This window comes from Balearica regulorum, chromosome 1 (assembly GCF_011004875.1).
Source record: "Balearica regulorum gibbericeps isolate bBalReg1 chromosome 1, bBalReg1.pri, whole genome shotgun sequence".
Taxonomy (NCBI): Eukaryota; Metazoa; Chordata; class Aves; order Gruiformes; family Gruidae; genus Balearica; species Balearica regulorum.
In genome coordinates, this window is record NC_046184.1 from 80741203 (window position 1) to 80761046 (window position 19844).

At 38.0% G+C, this 19844-nt stretch overlaps 1 protein-coding gene across 7 annotated transcripts in view; it reads right to left on the minus strand.

Moving 5' to 3' along the window:
* The window catches only part of LOC104640762 (potassium voltage-gated channel subfamily KQT member 1), a 537282-nt gene that overhangs the window by 426334 nt on the left and 91104 nt on the right, over positions 1-19844 (minus strand). For all 7 annotated transcript variants that reach the window (XM_075761081.1, XM_075761101.1, XM_075761090.1 and 4 more), the window contains one exon: positions 6757-6871. In XM_075761081.1, the coding sequence (XP_075617196.1) occupies positions 6757-6871 (115 nt within the window). The remainder of the gene's footprint in view (positions 1-6756; positions 6872-19844) is intronic.

The following is a 19844-nucleotide window of genomic DNA, read 5'->3' on the forward strand; positions in this document are numbered from 1 at the left end:
CAAAAACAGGATGTCTGCTTCTAAAGCTGGTGCTATGTATATTTTTTCTGAGACCGTGCTATCTGGGACCAGGTTGGTGTAATCTTTCAATACAGTCTATTGGCCAAATTCTCTCTTTCCTGCTGGAAGATTAACTCTGGTGTGTATGATAGAAAATATTTCCATGGCCAAGGTTTGTTGTCATCACAATCTGCGTAACAATAGGACCAGCTGGAGATAAAAAAAAAAAAAAAATAGCACTTAAAGTTATGTTCAGTGGTCTCCTTTACTCTTGCAAAGCTTCAGTGAAGCCAGGAAGAATCCAGAAAGAGACAAACACCATTTGCATCATTCAACATGGGAAACAATGACAGCAAAAAAGAAAATCACTTATAGTAGATACTCTTCTCCCTCACAGAAGCAGCTCACTGCTCCTTAGTAAAGCATACCAAGTCTCTGAAGGTGGCAGAACTTTTGCTCCTTCCTTTCCAGAATCTTTTCCCCCCTTGGATGATCAATAGGCACTGGATTTTTGCATGTGACAACTCCAGTTAGTGGCAGGGTGTACAAATTGATGCCCACTGCCTCCTTCAGGTTATTGTGATTCAAAACATGAAATCAAGGGCCAACAGATATAACTCCTCTGTAAAGACAGGAGCATACCCCCCAAAAAATGAAAAGAAGTAAGCAAAGAAACAGGTAGAGGACTGAAGGCCATCTGAAATAAGACGCCTCAGCAACTTCCACACCAACTCCAAAACCTCACATCACAAGGCTCCCTACATGCTGGGGAGAGTTCCTTCCCAGCCAAATGAACTCTCAATGGCCACAGGCTGCAGCCTTGCAGCTGCATGTCCCTTAATCAGAGGTCTCCTGCAGGCCTTCCTGAGTCCTGTAACCATTCCTTGCAGGCAGCTCTCTCCCTTCCAAGATCCACCATGCTACACTGTATTCAGTTCATATAAATGTTTGTTTCAATTTACACAGGGCCTAAGCAAGCTGCTCACTTGTGCTCCTTATTTTAACTGCTATTCTTTCTTCTTCTTCCGCAAGAGTGGGTTTTGATACTGCAAGAATATGTTAGCACAGGTCTACAGGTCTTGTAGTTGACTGTCTTGCTTGTCAATCAAACCACATACCCATCCCCGAAGGCTGTGTCACTTAACACAGGTAAAGCACATCTCAAATATAATTTCCGGTTTGAACCAGCTGTTGGGAGTGGCTGGTCTTAAATATTCAGACTAGGAAGAAGGGTCAAAAATCCACTCAGGTTTGTCCCTGCCCTCATTCTGATGTGTATTTCTCCTCCTTTCTTCCTCTTGTCACATACCAAATTCATATGCACTTTGAGAGGTTTTAGTTGTGTTTTTGTTGCTTATGGACACAGATCAGGAATTAGGCAGCTTATGGCTTACTCATTTTACAGATCTCAATAGCATCACCTCTTTCCTCACCTTGTGATACACCTCTGCATCAGGCAGATAAAACAGTCCTGCCAACAATGGACAGGAAACAAGACTGAAAAAAAAACCAGAAATCACAGCCTGCCTCTTGCTTAATCCATGCCATTTGGAGTAATGCCTTGCCTCTTTCATTAGTAAACAATCTGTTACAGAGATACAGGAATTCGCCGTGTATTATTTTTACAAGCAGGCCTACTTCTACACCAGGTCCTCTGTCCTTCTGTCACAACATCTGTGTGCATGCAGTAGGAGATCACGAAGAAAGAGGGACTTCAAGACATAACATGGAGAAAGAAAAGTGCACTATGTTGAATCAAGTTGGATAAAGGATCCATATTCAAATTGCATCAGTTTACATCTTCCACTAAAATTCAAGTGATACAAAGAAAGTGCTGAGTGGTTAGCAAGAAAGAGCCAAGTTATAAAAATTAACATAGAATTAACATTCTCAAGATTTATACCTTCCCTAATGTATAACTTAATTTAGATACTGTTACCAGTATATGTAGAAGACTAACCCTAAAGACCACGAAAACATGCTGTAATGAGTCAAATATAATCACTGTTTTTTTCCTAGGTTTCAAAGCACAGACAAAACATCATTTCGCAGTCTCTCTATGCACTAATGGAATCATCTTCTGACTGCTCAGCAAAGAATCTGAAAAACTGGGTGGGTAACTACATCATGCTATAAGGTAACCTAAGCATTTAGTGTTAAAAACAGAACTACTCATCAACTCAATGAAATTAACATATTTATTTAATCTGTCAGATTTGATTAATTTCTAACAACATCATTCTTATTCAACTTTGGACACCTCAAAAGCAGCTGGTATAAAACAACATAGATCCAGCCAGGTCAGCAACCACATGAGATTTTTACCCCTAAGAGCCTGGGCCAGAGATACTCAGCAAGAACTTCAGACAACCACAGAACTGTATCTTGAATATGACACTACTGTTCCCTAGCTCAGGATGTTGCATTTTTCCACATTTTTGCCCAGATCACTGGAAACAAACATCATCCCAACTATCTAAAGGATCCAAAGCAGATATATTTCTACCCCAAAGTATCTTAAGCTCAATTTTCAAGCTTGCTATTTGGTTTTGTTTTTATTGACACTTTCCACCTTCTACCAGCACAGCATACCTTCTCTAATTTTGCATGGATCACTAACATCAGAAATCCAATACTGAATATATTAACCACTGAAACCTGGACAGTGCTGCAACCCACTGAACTAGTTTGCTTTCACTCAAGATGCATTCTTAAATAGTATTATCAACAGTTTCCAACCAGCCTGATAGGTTTTGCCAAGCAACCACTTTAGTTACTGTGAGACTAACACGCATGTGCAGGTTGATGCAACAGATGTTTGTCCAAGGTGGGAATTCTGTTGTCCTGGGACAATATCTGTCTTCCCACGCAATGAAGGGAGTCTTGAAGACAGTATGGTCAAAAGTGAAGGCCATACATATACAGAGAACATCCCTCCTATCATCTGTTTAGCAGAGAGGATTTCAGAAGAATCTACTATTCACATTACAGAAAAAAAATAAACCTCAAAACATTACAGTTGTAGACCTGGTATTCCATGTTTGGCAATCATCATAGCAGCTCACAAAGTTTAAAAAATTACCAGTTACTGGCTTTGGAATAAAGGTATAGTGTGAGATTGATTTTGTAACTCATAATGCTTGTTGAAGGCAAGGAAAACTTTGCTTTTTCGCAGCTTGACAAAGTCAAGCTTGACTTCACCAAGTGCTCCATGTGAAACTGTCATCATTGTAGCATACTATCATTAACTGTTACGTGAAAGCCATGTTTTCACTTACTTTGCACACTGAGAAGGTTCAGCGCATATATATATATATACACACACACCCCCCTCTTTGGCTGAACTCTACTCTTGGAAGAATTTTTGTCTAATTCATTGACTGCATTGTGACTCTAGGATGAAGATTTGTCGCACTGGTTATCATTTGTGTGTTATTCCCAAATGAGATAAAATCATTTTCCCTTAAGTAGTTCACTCCAAAGCGGGGGGGGGGGGGGCAGAAAAAAATCTAACTGGTAGATAACTCCAGAGCACGAAACTCCAGAGCTTTTAACAGAAGAAAAATAATTATTTCCCCATCACAAATTTCAAGGCACACTAGTGTAGGGAATACATTATTAAGTGCAAAGCAAAAGACACGCTGTTTTGGAAAGCTCACACACCAAAGCAAGTATAGCACGCATTAAGACTTACCTGCTTATACTTCTGCTAAAAGACAAGACAAATAATCCCACTAAGTATATCTAATATTCACGTAGAAGGCATACGCATATCAGGCAAATACAGTGTTAATACCTTACTGTTTGCATTAGAAACAGCAGTTTAAAACCAAAATACATAAATACATCATGTTCTGTGCTTGTCCAATGAAGTTCACAATTTGAATAATAAGATACTACATTTCTACTCAAGAATCAGGACAACTCTTTAATGAATGCATCCTACTAAGTAGAATTACACACATATAAAATGAGATTATCAGTGATAAAGGTGAAAACTGGCATGCTTGAACTTTAGAAACATAAAACTACATGAAATAGTGTTTTTGCTTTGTTGTTGCATATTACCTTTATAACTTTACATGACAACTATAACTTTTGACCTTATGCTTTCTGTACATTTGAAGTTCATTACAAATATTCAGAAGCTAAGATTTATACATACATTACATATAGTGGGTCTTCAAATGTAATAATCATTAATTTAGCAATATTTAGTTGCAAAAGCATTCTGTTTATATGCACCTAATATTAAGGAGAGGAATTAATTAATTAGAGGAATTAAGGAATTGATAGTATATTGCTTTAAACCTTGTAGCATATTACTTCAAATATTCTTCTTTCCTTTTTTTTTTGTTTTGGTCATTTGTATATTTGGTTAGCTTTCTATTATTCCTTTTCTTACTTTCCACACACAAGAGAAATGCATTTAAACTCTAATCAGAGCTAGAAGTGCAGGTACAGTTTGCAAGGTGCACTATACAGAATAATATATAATACCATCATTTTTCATGCAGTAAATAGTAGAAATAAGATTAGAACTGTTTCTTTCCAAATGCAAAATCCTGTGCTCACACTGCACTGATTTAAAAAAAAACCCACTAATTTGAATGGAACAATTTCTAATTCTCTGATTTAAAAGAAGGTCCAAAATATAGCATGTTGGGAAAATACAAGCACCAGAATATCTTGTACAAAACCATAGTTACTACAGATTTAGTAGACATATCATCTGTATGAGTTACCCGGACAGAAAGTAACCATATGATGTGAAAGAAAACATTTAAAAAGCAATCACACTATAGATTGGAATCACACTGCTTTCAAATTCATCCTGAACACTGTTGTCTATATCCTATGTGAAGGCAAGCAAAAATTTTTGACACTTCAATTTCAGATATTTACCAAAGAGTTTTTCCAATGACAATGCCATATTTTTTCTTGCAAGAGTGAACTCAGGCGAGTTTTTCACCAATATTAACGTAGCATCCAAACAACTACTTAGACCTTCATGAGCTTGTGCCAGCTGTACTGTACCTTTAGGCCATATATCACTGCTAACTCAAGAGTTCTATTCACCAGCAGTTTGTATTGATTTCTGCATGTAAGAGAAAGCCTTAGTATCACACCTGGATGCTCTGGTCCATCGAGGCCTTGCCGTATGCTTTAATGCTCGGTTCACATTTGAAATTTACTCTAGAATCCCCATCCTCAACACTGGAATTGTGCATTATAGGACAAATGCATGAAGGTTACTCAAAACACAATACTGGGGTGCTGTGCATGAAGATACTGTTATGCTTATTTCAAGAAACAGACATTTGCAAAACCAAATACAAGCAACATGAGAGATCATTCAACAGCTGGACCTTGGACCTTGACAGGCTTGAGAGGTGGGCCCATGTGAACTGCATGAAGTTCAGCAAGGCCAAGTGCAAGGTCCTGCACGTGGGTCGGCGCAATCCCAAGCACAACTACAGGCTGGGAGAGGAATGGATTGAGAGCAGCCCTGAGGAGAAGGACTTGGGGGTGCTGATTGATGAGAAGCTCAACGTGAGCCCGCAATGCGCACTTGCACAAAGCCAACCATATCCTGGGCTGCATCAAAAGAACCAACAGGTGAGGGAGGTAATTCTGCTCCTCTACTTCACTCTGGTGAGACCCCACCTGGAGTACTGCATCCAGCTCTGGGACCCCAGTACAAGAAAGACATGGAGCTGTTGGAATGAGTTCAGAGGAGGGCCATGAAGATGATTGGGGTCTGGAGCACCTCTCCTGTGAAGACAGGCTGAAAGAGTTGGGGTTGTTGAGCCTGGAGAAGAGAAGGCTCCTGGGAAATCTTATTGCAACCTTCCAGTACCTGAAGGACACCTACAGGAAAGCTGGAGAAGGACTGTCTGCAAGGACATGGAGTGATAGCACAAGGGGTAATGGCTTTGAACTGAAGGAAGGTAGATTTAGATTAGACGTTAGAAAGAAATTCTTTACTGTGAGGGTGGTGAGGCACTGGAACAGGTTGCCCAGGGAGGTTGTGGCTGCCCCATCCCTGGAAGTGTTCAAGGCCAGGTTGGATGGGGCTTTGGGCAACCTGGTCTAGTGGAGGGTGTCCCTGCGCCCATGGCAGGGGGGTTGGACTACACGATCTTTAAGGTCCCTTCCAAACCAAACCATTCTATGATTCTATGAATTGCAGTGAACTCACTGATAATGGGGACTTTCTATCCTGGTCAATTCAAGCACCTTCAGCATCTCTTTAATGATTTTATTTTCATATTTTAAGAACATCATTTCCTTACAAGTGTGCCTACTTTATCAAGATATTACGCATAATGTAGCCTCTCTATTTTCAGACTGTAACTATAAATGACTATTTAATTTGTTTCCAATAAATTAATACATTATTCATATCAGGAGTGCTTTAGAGCTCAAACTGATTCAGAATTCTACAAAGTATGAACCTACCCGTAAACCTCAGTCTTAGGAACTGTGTCAGCTGCCTTAAAAAGTAAAACAAAGACACGAAGACTACAAGACACCCTTCGCAGAGCAATGCTTCTCTTTCCAAGTGTCTACTTCCATTAGACTTAAAGCTAAACTTGCATTTTGTACAAATGACCATATATAATTAAATAAGATCAAACTCATAATCACTTCAAGTGCAGCCAACCAAAGAACAATACTTTTAATCAATGACAAGTCTCCCTCACCATGAATGAGCATTTATATTATCAATTAAAAAGCTGTTGTTCCACTTACTGTGCCACATCAGATACAGCTGGCAGTGTCGACTCTTCTGATAAAAGGTCAATGTCATCAGTGAAGCTGTTGGCCCGTGACATTTCTTGGTTATTCCTTTCTAGGCGTCTTTTCACTGCACAAATAATTCAAAGAAATCATAATACATAAGGGAGACAACATATGCCAGCTCTTTCCCTTGCTTAAGATATTGTCCACTAGATTAAAGAGATGGTTCTGATAATGACACATAGCTTTCTTTTATGTCAGAATCAGTCAAGTTGATGCTTAGAACATATGCCATACAAAAACATATATGTGCATATACAAATACACAGGAATCTCTTACAGGAAAGGCTTGTCTTCTTGAGGACTGTCTCCCCATAGCAGAAATTCACCATACCCACAATTTCAATGTGTGTCCGGCAATAGATAGAAACAATCTGGCTTCCATTTCCTGAGTTAATACTATTTGATATGTATACTTTAATTTCTCTAAACCCTTTATTTAAAATTTTATTGCTATTGTCATATAAACAGCACTTTTGTTTCAAATATTCTATTTGGTCACTATATTCACCAGTGTTCAAAAATTCTCCTGTGGACCAGGGAAGGATCTCAGGTGTTTGAATGCAGTCAGCTCAGCAGGGTAAACAATGATGGATACAAAGCGCTACTGTAGCTCAGCTTATGTTCCAAGCATAAGAAAGCTATAAGTTTCATTACAGCTTGGGAAGACATATGATGGCCAACAAATGAAGGAGTTCACTCACAGATTGCAAAAAAACAGAGAAGTGCAGCTAGCCCTGTAACTATGTTTTAAAAAGCTCTAACCCCAATACTCACTTCCATCAAGTACAGGGCTGACTTCTTCCACTATAAATGTGAAGTATACATGTACCTGCCTTTCCGAGTTCAGTTGCATCAATATTCATAAGCAACTTCTGCTTTAAGGTCTTTTCAATATCTTTTCTGTATCTATTTTGTTCAAAAGCTATGAAATACATCTAGCTTAAATTGCTGTGATCTGAAATAGCAATTTTTTTCATGACTACTAGTGATCCTAACAGCTTCTAAGGAAGCTCCCTACCTATTTTAATTCTGATCATTCTTGAAACATACAGTTATGAGCTGGCAAAGCCTAACTTGGAAAATGCACAGGATGATGCATATAAATTCAAGTGAGGGAGAAAAAAAAAAAAAAAGGAAAAAAGAAAAAAGGAAAAAAAAAAGAGACAAATGTTTTGGGGAGGAACATTAAAATTAAAGTGTCAAACATAAGTAAAAGACTAAGTCGTGTCACTTGCATATGCTGTGGTGGGTAAGGAGGAAAAAAAAAAACCCACATGACATAAATGAGAAAGCTTGACTCCTAGAAAACTAAATTGTTGAAATGTCAAGTTAATTCTACAGTACCACTTTGGGTGGACTACATTCAAGCTAAATACTAAAAATAATACAACAACAGAAGTTACTATTGGAAGAGCCAAAGCATAAATGGCAAGGAGTGAAAATGAAGTCTACGGAATATAATTACAAAATGGCATAACTGAACACTGCTAAAGGACATAAAATTACAAAATTTATTTACATCTGCTGCATTTAATAACAATTAAACTATGTTTCCAGGGGAAAACCAAATTTTTCTGACACTGGGAAAATTAACTTCTGTGCTCTTCCAGCACCACTGAACCACTTTGGTTGCTCTAGAGGAGTTTTATTTGTGAGACCTGCCAGTTCTGCACTTGTTCCGATAAGACATTTTTTCTGTAAGAGAAGTATGTAGCCTTATTGCTGGACAAAGTCTTGAGATACATAGATCCAATATTTGAAGTATTGCTTTGGGAAGCACACATAGATTTGGAATAGGCTCAAATCTCTAAAGAAGTAACATCACACATGATCACATCTGCAAAATTAAACTGGGGGAGTTCTGGCTTCAACTTCAGTAAGGTTTTCTTCATAGAAACCTAGCAGAGAGTTGGCCAAAGGCAGAGTTAAGTCACTGTGCGTAATCAAATTAAAAGGAAAACATTGTATTGCTATCAATTCCTACTACACAATGGATTGCTAACATGGTAAGAGAAGGATCTAGTTAATTCACGGGGAATTGCCTCCTTTATAGTACAGTATAGAAATTAAAATTACTGCAATGCATCAGTCACGATAAGTAGTGGTATTATATTTTATTTCTGTCATTTTAAAGGTTTGGCCCATATTGCTTTATCAAAATTATCTGTCTCATCACACCACTGTTTGCAATCTGCATCCACGGGCTCATAAAAAACCCCAAAAAAATCCTAATTCTTTACATTTGGCTTGCTAATTCCTTTTCTGAGAAGTATTCACTACCACAATAGCTTTCTGCTCCATAACACACTAGTTTTAAGAAAAGAGAGACAAGAGTAACATGCCAGTTCTGAAACCTTCATTATTCCCATTTGTGGGTGCAGCTCTGCTGTTACTGCAGGGTGCTCCTGGAACCCCTGCTTCTTGGACCATGGACCTTCTGCAGAAACATGTAGAATATAATTCTGGGCTTAATGTCCTCAGCTGGTGCTTGGTTACCTACACAAGCATGGCAAGCTTCTGTTCCCTCTTTAGGTAGGGTAAAAAAGCATGCAAATTTTCTATTTGGTGAAGACTTTGCTATGCATTATCTGTGACAGTCATCCCACAAGTAGTGCACATACCTTTCATTCCTACAAGCATCTTGAAAAAGACAATGGTGTGATTATGTACTTTATACACACACAGAGGAGTTCTGTAACGTATGCTCTATAGTTCATTTTATTAGTTGAATTGAAGATGTGCACTTTGCTCCATAAACCTAATTGGGTAATGCCTCATGGGTTGCCTCCCTGCTTCCCCTCCCCTCTCCCATGCTTTCCACAGAGCCAGATCTGTGGACAGAACAATTTTTGCCAGTTTGGTTACAGACTAGATCTATCTCGAAAACCTGCCCCTAGTGTACACAACTATTAAGAGAAAGAAGAGCTTCTCCGAGAAATGCTGCTCTTAAGCATCAAGTTAAAGCAATCACAGCTCTGAGGCTCATATTTGGATAGTGATATTACGAGATTCCCTACTACTCTAAGAGACACTTGATTCAATTTAGTCAGTTCATGTTTTGTGAAGTATTAAGCTACCAGAAAAGAATACCTGTTTTATCCTTGTAACCCTAACAATAAAATCTATTTAATACTAAATCTCTTTATGCTTTTCTACCCATTAATTCTGTGTGTTCTTGCTTTAAAATATTAACCCATTAATAATGTGTTCTGGTCCACACATACAAACATTAACGTCAATGGTAAATGCAAGTATCCCGTCCTCTGTTCTAAATATTTTCTGTCCTTAAGGTGACTGTCAGAGTCGTAAGCAGTTACCTTCTTATTTGAAACTCTCTTTCTGGAACCAACTCACTTTTGGAAGTAACTGTCACTTTCCCTGAGCGAAGTTTGAAAACTCATTTAGACAGCAATGTTCAGTCATAAATCAAAATTCCCAAAATCACACAAAAAGGAACCTTTTTTTTAAATGTCAAGAAGCCATAAACTTCTGAGCAACGGAGTAATTCATAATAATCATTCATGATAATGTTTTCATTTTGAGGAAATGTGCAACATTAAAATACATTCAACACATGGCAGTGATGCTTTCCAGAAATAAAACTCAAAGTTGTAAGGTCCAGCTACTACATATGGTATGTTTGTAACAGCTGCAGCTCAAGCCAGAACAACTATATCTTCCCTCTCTATATTTATTTTAGTAGATTTTCCTTTTCCAAACTGACTTTATGGGAAATTAAATGCCTAACTTTTGTTGTTGCAGAGAAGCAAAGAAGGAAGGCAAAGAAATATGGAGTGGAAAGAGAAGAGCAGACATCCCTCCTTTCCATATGCTGCTACTTGCAATATGAAGAAGCTGTACCTACTTGATTATAAAATATATAATATTTTCTGAGCATTAACAGTTGGAAACAGCAAGTTGAAAATACAGAATAGTATCTACCACAGTACAACAAATATCAGTGAATGCCATAGACATGGGAATCCATGAAACAAATCAACTCATTAAATGAAACAGCAAAAGGAAAGCTAAGTTTCATATACCTCTATTTTTCCCTTCAGTGAAAAAGGGAAATGGTGAGAACATATAATAAACATATCCAAATGTAACCTAGAAATAGTTTTGTACTGCTGCTTAGCTTTATCTCACCTTGATTCCTTATCTATATCAGACTAACTTCTGTGTTTGTAGTATGGGGAAAAAAGTGAACTGCCAATTTACAACTGCAGTAGAAAATACGATTGCACCTGGTTCCTATTACCATGGTCATCCTCAAATATGTAGGCAGTACCTACCAATACCAGGACAAAATAACCAGGAAGATTTTACAGTATTCTCTTCTCAGATAAAAAAGGAAAAAAAAAAAAGAAAAAAAAAAGAAAAAAAGAAAAGAAAAAAAAAGAAAAAGCACGTCTCTTCTGTTGCAAATAATTCCAACTTACTGTTTTTATTAGGAGGGGGTTTTTCACATTCACCAAAAACCCCCAAACATAAATTTAAAGATAATTCATACCATTCCCACACAGTCTATTTTACAAAAGCCTGCAGAGAATTGCAGTGGCTGCTTATGTTCTATAGAAGGGTACCTGCAGTTGCTACTCCCAGGAATGCAAACACCAAAGAACTTGAATGAAAGGAAATATTTGGCAAATTAAACAGGGGAAAACACAGGCACATGAATAGAAATGGATGGTAAATTTGAGACACTTTAAGATAAAACAGTTCCTGTTGCATGGATATTTATTCCTCAAATCATTAAGTAATAGATTGTGTGAAGACAATGCCAAGTACCTGGCAACAGGGGAGAGAGCACACGGAACAGATGGATAAAGATGACCAGGAAAGTGGTGGAGCTTCACCTAAAAACACAGGGCCGGAGAACCTCCAGATGGGACATAAAAGGTAAGCTAAACTGGTGTTCAAAGCAGTAAAAAGATTAACATGTATAGAACAATGACGAAGATAAGGTCTCCTCTACTAGATGAAAGTAAGGGTGGGGAACTTTTCTGTTTGTCTGGGGTTTTGCTTGTTTGGTTCGTTGCTTTTAAAACAGAATATTATAAAAAATGAGCTTCAGAGACCAAAAGTAAATTCCAATCTATTACTTCAGTGCCACTGTCTTGTAATTACTTTCACTCATTTCAATTATTCTTTTTATTTCCTTAGGACAAGGACTTATTAGTGCTAGAAAAACTATCCTATATAGAATAACTCTTAAAGGAAATAATCTGTGAGAGAAAAGTAACAAGATAGCATTTTGCTAGATCTGTTTTTATCACTATTATACGCTTAGCAAGAAGTTGGTATGAACAGTAAATCGACAATAGAAACAGATAATCCATAACTGGCTTCTTGATTATATACACAGTTAAAAATTGAAATATACTCCCAATTTTTTTTTTTTTTTTACTGAACTTGGTTGGATCAGTCACATCATCAAAATTACTATGACACCTAGCCCACTTTAAATTGTAATAAAATTTCTGTTAACAAAATCAAATGAAATATTGAAATAACCAATTACATCTGTATATTTAATTACATGTTTAACAATGGGAAACAAAGCAACTTTATTAGATTATTTACAGTGAGACCAACTGACTAGAATTTTTTAAAGGTGTCTAAACTCAATTTTCCACTATGAGAGACATTTAGTAAGATTTGATTTCCTAAATTCCATATGCACTTGAAAAAAAATAATCTGGTCTGCACACTTCAGTGACAGACTATGTCACTGATTAAACTATTTCTATAGCAGTTAATTTAAAAGACTGTATGTGCACAATATGCACTATGGGTGACATAGTACTAGGAAAAAAGAAAAACCTCTTAATTTTTTTTATTCCCACTCTGTGGCACATCTAATCCAAAAATTTCTACTTTCTTTACAGTCAATGGAGAAAGCGAAAAGGAGGCATCTCTGAAGAATGACTGTCAGTCCAACCTCAGACAACGGCATTATACTTATAATGCACCTATCTTGACTCCATGTGCAAGGTAGGTGGGATCAATCCAGCCTAAAAGTTGACACTATCACTTGACTGCTTACCAACTTTCAGATCAAAAGTTGTTAACACACTCTCTCTCATAACACCAGGCTCCACTACTCAATGTAACAAAGGTCTATGAAGTAAACATTCGATCTGTTTAATTTTATATGTAAGGCTGCACCTTGACAGAAAATCCTGGGATGACTTGCCTTCCTGTATCCACAGAGAAGAACCTGCATTATTTCTTGACTTCCTTCTTGTGGCAGGAACTCATATCACCTCACTGCCTAAAATGCAGTTATTTTTGAAGCTGTATAGAGAGGCAAACTGGTTTGGGGCCTAGACTCAAACATTTCCAAATCCTTACTTCACTCAGGAAAAAAAGGGAAACTTAATGGCTTATGAAAGCCAAGGTGCCTATAAGTGTCTGACACCTGACCACCAGCCTGCCTATAAAAACGTCTTCAATTTGCTATTATTATTCATCTCAATAACCAAATGGTATTCAAGTTCATCTGAAGTCATGTTGGAAGAATATGGCAAAACATATCATTAGCATAGACTGAATCACTTTATGAAAGTTATACTATGAGAGCTTTTCTTCCTTATTGTGGAACCGAAGTGCCAGGAGCGTACTCAGTACTAGCCTAAATAAGACAGACCTACTTTTATTTTAGTTTTCTGTAAAACGTTAAAAATCTGAGCATTTGAAGCTGGGATTTTAAATCCTTACTAGGTACTTAAGTGAAAGCCATCTACAAATGCCAAATACTCCCATGTGCAACTCTAAGAGCTACAAGTGCCCAGTACAGTTAAAAAAGCCAAGCCACTTTATGTACCTAATTTTAGGCATCTAAATTTATTGTCATTAGAGACATGGCTGATACTGAAATTCTGGCACATTCTCCCTAAATTTGATTTTCTTCCCAGAAGATCTGCAGAATCAGACCACAATGAATTAAACAGTAGTTTGCTAGCAGAACAGAAATAAAAGAACGTCTGAAAAAGTGAATTGAGAAATACGAATAAATTTATATTTTCTGCAAACATATTGCTAAGTATATGCAAAAAATGCCATGCACTATTGCTGCCGTACTTAGTTACATGTTCGGCTGCAAGTGTTTTAGATAAACTTCAACATCTGGTTTCCTGTGTATCTGATTTGAAACAATCAGCACTCAAAATGCACTAATGCTGACTTTATTTGTTGTACATTCTTTTGTTTAGATAAGCCTGCAGGCCGAATTACATACTGACTTACACCCCATGGAACCATAGTCACTTATTACACGTCTAATGGGACAGCACGGAGATGTAAATGAAGACTAACAGATAATTCAAAATCACAAAGGCACGTAGTATTGGAAAACATGCAGAGAGAAAACAACGAAACATATTTCTGAATGGATATGAAGATGCTGTTACCTACCCGACTGCCTGAACATCCTTGTAAGACTTAGCAAACAAGAAGGCTGCAACATACTCACAAAAAACCACCAAAAGTTTTCTAAAGCATCATAAATATAGGAAAATTTTTCTCTTTTTTAAGAAAAAGTACATTCAGCACAAAATCAACTTATTTTCTTTAAATCAAACATATTGGCTTAGACTATTTAGGTGAATATTTTGTACAAAATAACTTGTAGAGTGAGCAAATATCCATACCACTGAACCTGTGTAATGTTTGGCATTAACTGACAAGCAGGTTTGTTGATAGATTCAGAAAAGTGGTCAGGGACCAATTGCACAAAGAGTTGTAAGTACCTCCTCATATACAGATATGACCTGTCAGAAGAGAATTGGAGATTAATAGAGCATAGTGGAGAAGCATGCTGTGTTGGTGCCACTCACTATCTGTTCAGATAACAAGCTATGATTTCTGTTGTGCTCAGTTCAGTCCCTTTCAAAAGCATTGAGTTAAGAAAGAATTTTCCTTAGCCAATGTAATCTGAGCAAAATAATTATTTTTAAATGTCTGTTGATTGTGCTGTGATAAAAGCATTAATGATCAACTAAAAACATGAAAATATGGTGCTAAGTGACAAAGAGCAGCTACTTATCTAGCTATTTTAACTTTTACATTTCTGGTTGCATTATGCCCAGGATAGATTTTCAGTTTTCCCCACGGGAATGACCCACAATTGAAAGCTAGGGAAACCTCTTTTTCAGTTGTCAGAATAGCAAACTAAAATTTGTTCCAAAAATGTCAGATGTGATTTTTTTTTTTTAACAGTGCTAAATGCAGCTACCTGTAAGCTACAATCATTGTGCTATCATCATTTAGACATACTGCATGCTGGATGATAATATGAATATTTGCTACATGGCTAGGTATGTGGTCCAGCTACCTGGATGCTTCCCTCTGACCTCCTTGCCTTTCACAGGAGAAACAACGTTTCAGGAGTACATACAGCTCTAGCAGCCAGATACGTTTTTCCATGCATATGCATAACATGCCCCTAGAGCCTATACTTGTTACAACAAAATTTACCTCTATGGACTTTTGTCCCCCATCTTACTGAGCCAAACAGACTAGAAGACCCTAAAGACAAGAAAGCGAGAGAAACAGAAGGCCTATAACTGAACCCTAGAGGGGTTTCTCATTCTCAACCTGAACCATCCATAGAAATTTCCCATCTATTAAGATGCAGTCTCCATATGTATCTCAGATAGCAAGCCCTTTCCAGGTTTTTATGCAGCTATAAAAGTGAACATTGACATCTTTGTGGTGGTTTGACCCTGGCTGGATACCAGGTGCCCACCAAAGCCACTCTGTCATTACCCTCCTCAGCAGGACAGGGGAGAGAAAATGTAACAAAAGGCTTGTGGGTCAAAATAAGGACAGGGACAGATCACTCGCCAGTTACCGTCACAGGCAAAACAGACTCGACTTGGGGAAAAATTAATTTATTACCAATCAGTTCAGACTAGGATAATGAGAAATAAAATCAAATCTTAAAACACCTCCCCCCACCCCTCCCTTCTTCCCAGGCTTAACTTCACTCCTGATTTCTCTGCCTCCTCCCCTGAGCAGCAGAGGAGGACGGGAATAGGAGTTGCGGTCAGTTCATCACACGTTGTCTCTGCCGCTCCTTCATCCTTGGGGGAGGACTCCTCTCATCGTTCCCCTGCTCCAGCCTGGGGTCCCTCCCATGGAGACAGTCCTCCACCAACTTCTCCAATGTGAGTCCTTCCCACGGGCTGCAGTTCTTCACCAACTGCTCCAACGTCAGTCTCTCCCACGGGGTGCAGACCTTCAGGAGCAGACTGCTCCAGCGTGGGTCCCTCACAGGGTCACAGGTCCTGCCAGCAAACCCACACTGGCATGGGCTCCTCTCCATGGGGCCACAGGTCCTGCCAGGAGCCTGCTAGAGCATGGGCTTCCCATGGTGTCACAGCCTCCTTCAGGTGTCTCCACCTGCTCTGGTGCAGGGTCCTCCATGGCCTGCAGATGGATGTCTGCTCCACCATCATCCTCCATGGGCTGCAGGGGGACAGCCTGCCTCACCATGGTCTTCTCCATGGACTGCATGGGAACCTCGCTCTAGCACCTGAAGCCTGTCTTCCCTCTCTTCTTCACTGACCTTGGAGCCTGCAGAGTTGTTCCTCTCACATATTCTCACTCCTGTCTCCAGCTGCAATTGCCTGGGGTTTTTTTTCCCCCTTCTAAACCATGTTATCCCAGAGGCACTACCATCATCGCCAATGGGTTCAGCCTTGGCCAGCAGCAGGTCCATCTTGGAGCTGGTTGGCACTGGCTCTGTCAGACATGGGGGAAGCTTCTAGCAGTTTCCCACAGAAGCCACTCCTGTACCTCCCTCCAGTACCAAAACCTGACCATGCAAACTCAATACACTGTTTTAACATTTCTTTTGGGTTCTGTTCCTGAAAAAAAGTAATGTCTTTTTTCTTATGAAAGCTATTTGTCCTAAACACAAAAGCATTAGGCTTTCAAACTCAATCAAATGTATGTGGTTGATATGGATGTAATAAGAAGTAAGTTCTGGCAAAGATTTTCCCGTTTTTTTGGGGGAGAGGAGCATTCCAAGAAACCCACAGAGTGAACTGCATAGAAGATATCGTTCAGCTATTAAGTTGTGCCACATGGCAGTAGCAGAATTGTGACAGCAGTAAAAATACAGTGACATCAATAAGAAAAAGAACATTGTTTAAAGAAAAGCACCTACCTATCTTACCAATAGCCCTTGATGTTATACTTTTTCAAGCAAGGATAGCAGGTACCCTCATCTCCTCAACCATCTAGCAAAAATCTGTCTTAGAACCTATTTTAACATGTTTATGTTGCCAAATCAACTTCACATGATCAACAAGAAATCACTGTATATCCTTCCTTTCCTGTTTCTCATTCTTTGCAGGTTTTCTAGCTTAATACTATGTAGTCTTGCATTAAATATTTCAATAACTGGGCAAATCTGCATCACGGAGCTACTCTGCAGAAAACTAATTCTGCCACAATAGTTCACATTTGCCATTAACACTTGGTGGCTGAAACAGCACAGAGTAAGTTGCTGACATATATTGTCAGCAGTGAGCTACTTTTCCTCCATATTTTTAGGCCCAAATGCTGCCACAACTAGTCCCGGAGGAACGTGAACTGGACACCTTTGGGAAAGCATCTAACAAGATAAGCCGTATTTAAATGATGTCAAGAAAACAACGTTTCTCACTATTCTACAGCAAAGTATTTTGACTCATTTCAACTTTGAAAAGTATCTCTTTCTCTTAACTGAAACCTCATTCTGTTTCTTTTTCTTATCTGACACAATCCTCCTGCCCACAGATATTTTGAACACATTTTCAGAGCTGGAGATACCATCTACAGCTTGTGAATATATTCAGAGACCAATTCTCCATGACTGAACTGAAGTCACCATTAATAATGCATTTGACTCTTTAAGGCTAGTAATATTTGACTGTTAGTTCAGATATTCTGAAGAACACACATACAGTAGAACAGTCAAGAAAAATAAGACAAAAATAGCTTTGAAAGCGATCCTTCTCCACTGCTTGGCTCTTCTTTTTCTTTTTTTTTTTTTTTTTTTAAGGACAAGAAGAACTTGACCTTAAAATGAAACAATTAATAGCCAGTGAAATGTAATTTGGCAGCTTGGTTAGCTCTGCAGGGACAGCTCTTAACACATACAAACTCTTAGAATTACACATAGAGAATGTATCGTATAATATAAATATATAGAGTTACTTTCCATTATGGGATTCAGAACTGCCATTATAGTAAAAATGTTTATTTTAAAAAGGAAGTACAGTTTTAGTGTGGCTATTAAAGAAAATAAACCAGTCTGAAAACGTTTTTATTTTTCATGACTGCTAATGGTCAAAGCATACAAATTGCAATGACAGTAAAATTAGAAACATCTTCCAAATTGTTGTCAATGTTTTGACTCACAAGAACACAAAATGCAATTATTGTAATTACAGTGAAATATGTCACAATTATTTGATGGTCTAATGCAGTTCTTCACATCACACAATTGAATCTCTGTAGAACAACTTCCTATTGACTAGCAGTTAATCATTAATTCAAGACATACAGCATTGTTACCAATCTGCTTATTCCATACTGACTGGAAAAATGCTGTAAATTAAATCTTAATACTAGAGGAAATAATTGCTGTATTTGTCCTAAAACTCAAAGCAAGTTCAGCAAGATAATCTGTAGCTATTGACTACACTAAGTTAAAATTATTCCTACTTAAAGCTCCAGCTTTATTATCTTGCATATTCCAGGTGAAAAGGAACAACATTTTATGGGAGTGTTCCCTTCCTATTTCAAATACATTTGCTCTGAATACTTACTTGCTAAATGCCAAATGTGAAGATATTTTGGGTAGGGCAGTAATTTGAGTAAAAGTCTAAATTACAATTATTAAAAAATGAATTCAAAATAGCCATTGTTATATGTACCAAATACTGTTAAAAATTTGCATGATAGATCTTCAGATCGTAAGGTTTGAACTGTAATATCCTACAAGCACAACCCCCACTTATAATAAGTTATCCTCCTAGAAATGTGATCAAGTGATCACATTTTATTTAAAATTAAATTCATGAGGTCTTCAATCAGGTACTTCAGAAGTCAATCAGTATATGCATTCACTATTAATGCTACATTCTCACTGTCTCATATTGCTTATTCAGAATTTCCATTAGGAAATATTTAGAATATTAAGTTCCTCTTAATTTATTTTAATTACAAAGAAATTGCTGAGCTTTTGCTGCTACAAATAAAACATTACTTTAATCAAATTTTTGGAGACTCAAATTATTAGAAGATCTAGCATAGTTAGTATTCTACACTCCCAACAGCAACCAAAAATTGTACATGACAAAGAAACAATGATGTTTATAAATGAGATACAACTCGTTATTTGACATATGCCCTCAGTCAAAATTGCCTAAAGCCTTTCTTTACTGATGACATTGTGGAAACACATTTGAATGTGTCCTGTAGCTCTTGAAGCTTAGTGTGACCTTGATTCTCCTCTGGCAGCAGGTCATGATCTTGCTTGAAAAAGAAAAATATAAAATCACAGTGACAGTGAGCTGACAGATGTAACGAGACGTACAGCTCTACCGTATGTCTTGCCCTTCCCTCCACCAAAGAGTCTGCATGTAAGAGGGTGAAAAAGCTCACTCTAAAGCACACCTTGAGCTTCTCAGTTTGACTGACCTGCTCTCCCCATAAAACGCATCTCCACGGAGCAAACAGTGTTCCTCTTGAAGAGATGTGCAATGAAGCCCCAAAAAGCAGAGAACTGACAGATTGCTGCTAGTGCTGAGGTTGTACCGACCCTTATATTCAGCATTATGAACTGGCTGTAGATTCTGCCTGTCTCAGAGGGAAATCTGAATGAATGCTGAATTTGAGGAGTGATTTGACTGGGATCAGCATCTTCAGAGAAAGTAGATATTATACAAATCACAATAGATGTGTATTTTCTTACCCCATTGGTCCCGTCACAAGGCTTTGGTTCTATCCGTGCTTCTTTAAGCTATTGATCTTTGCCA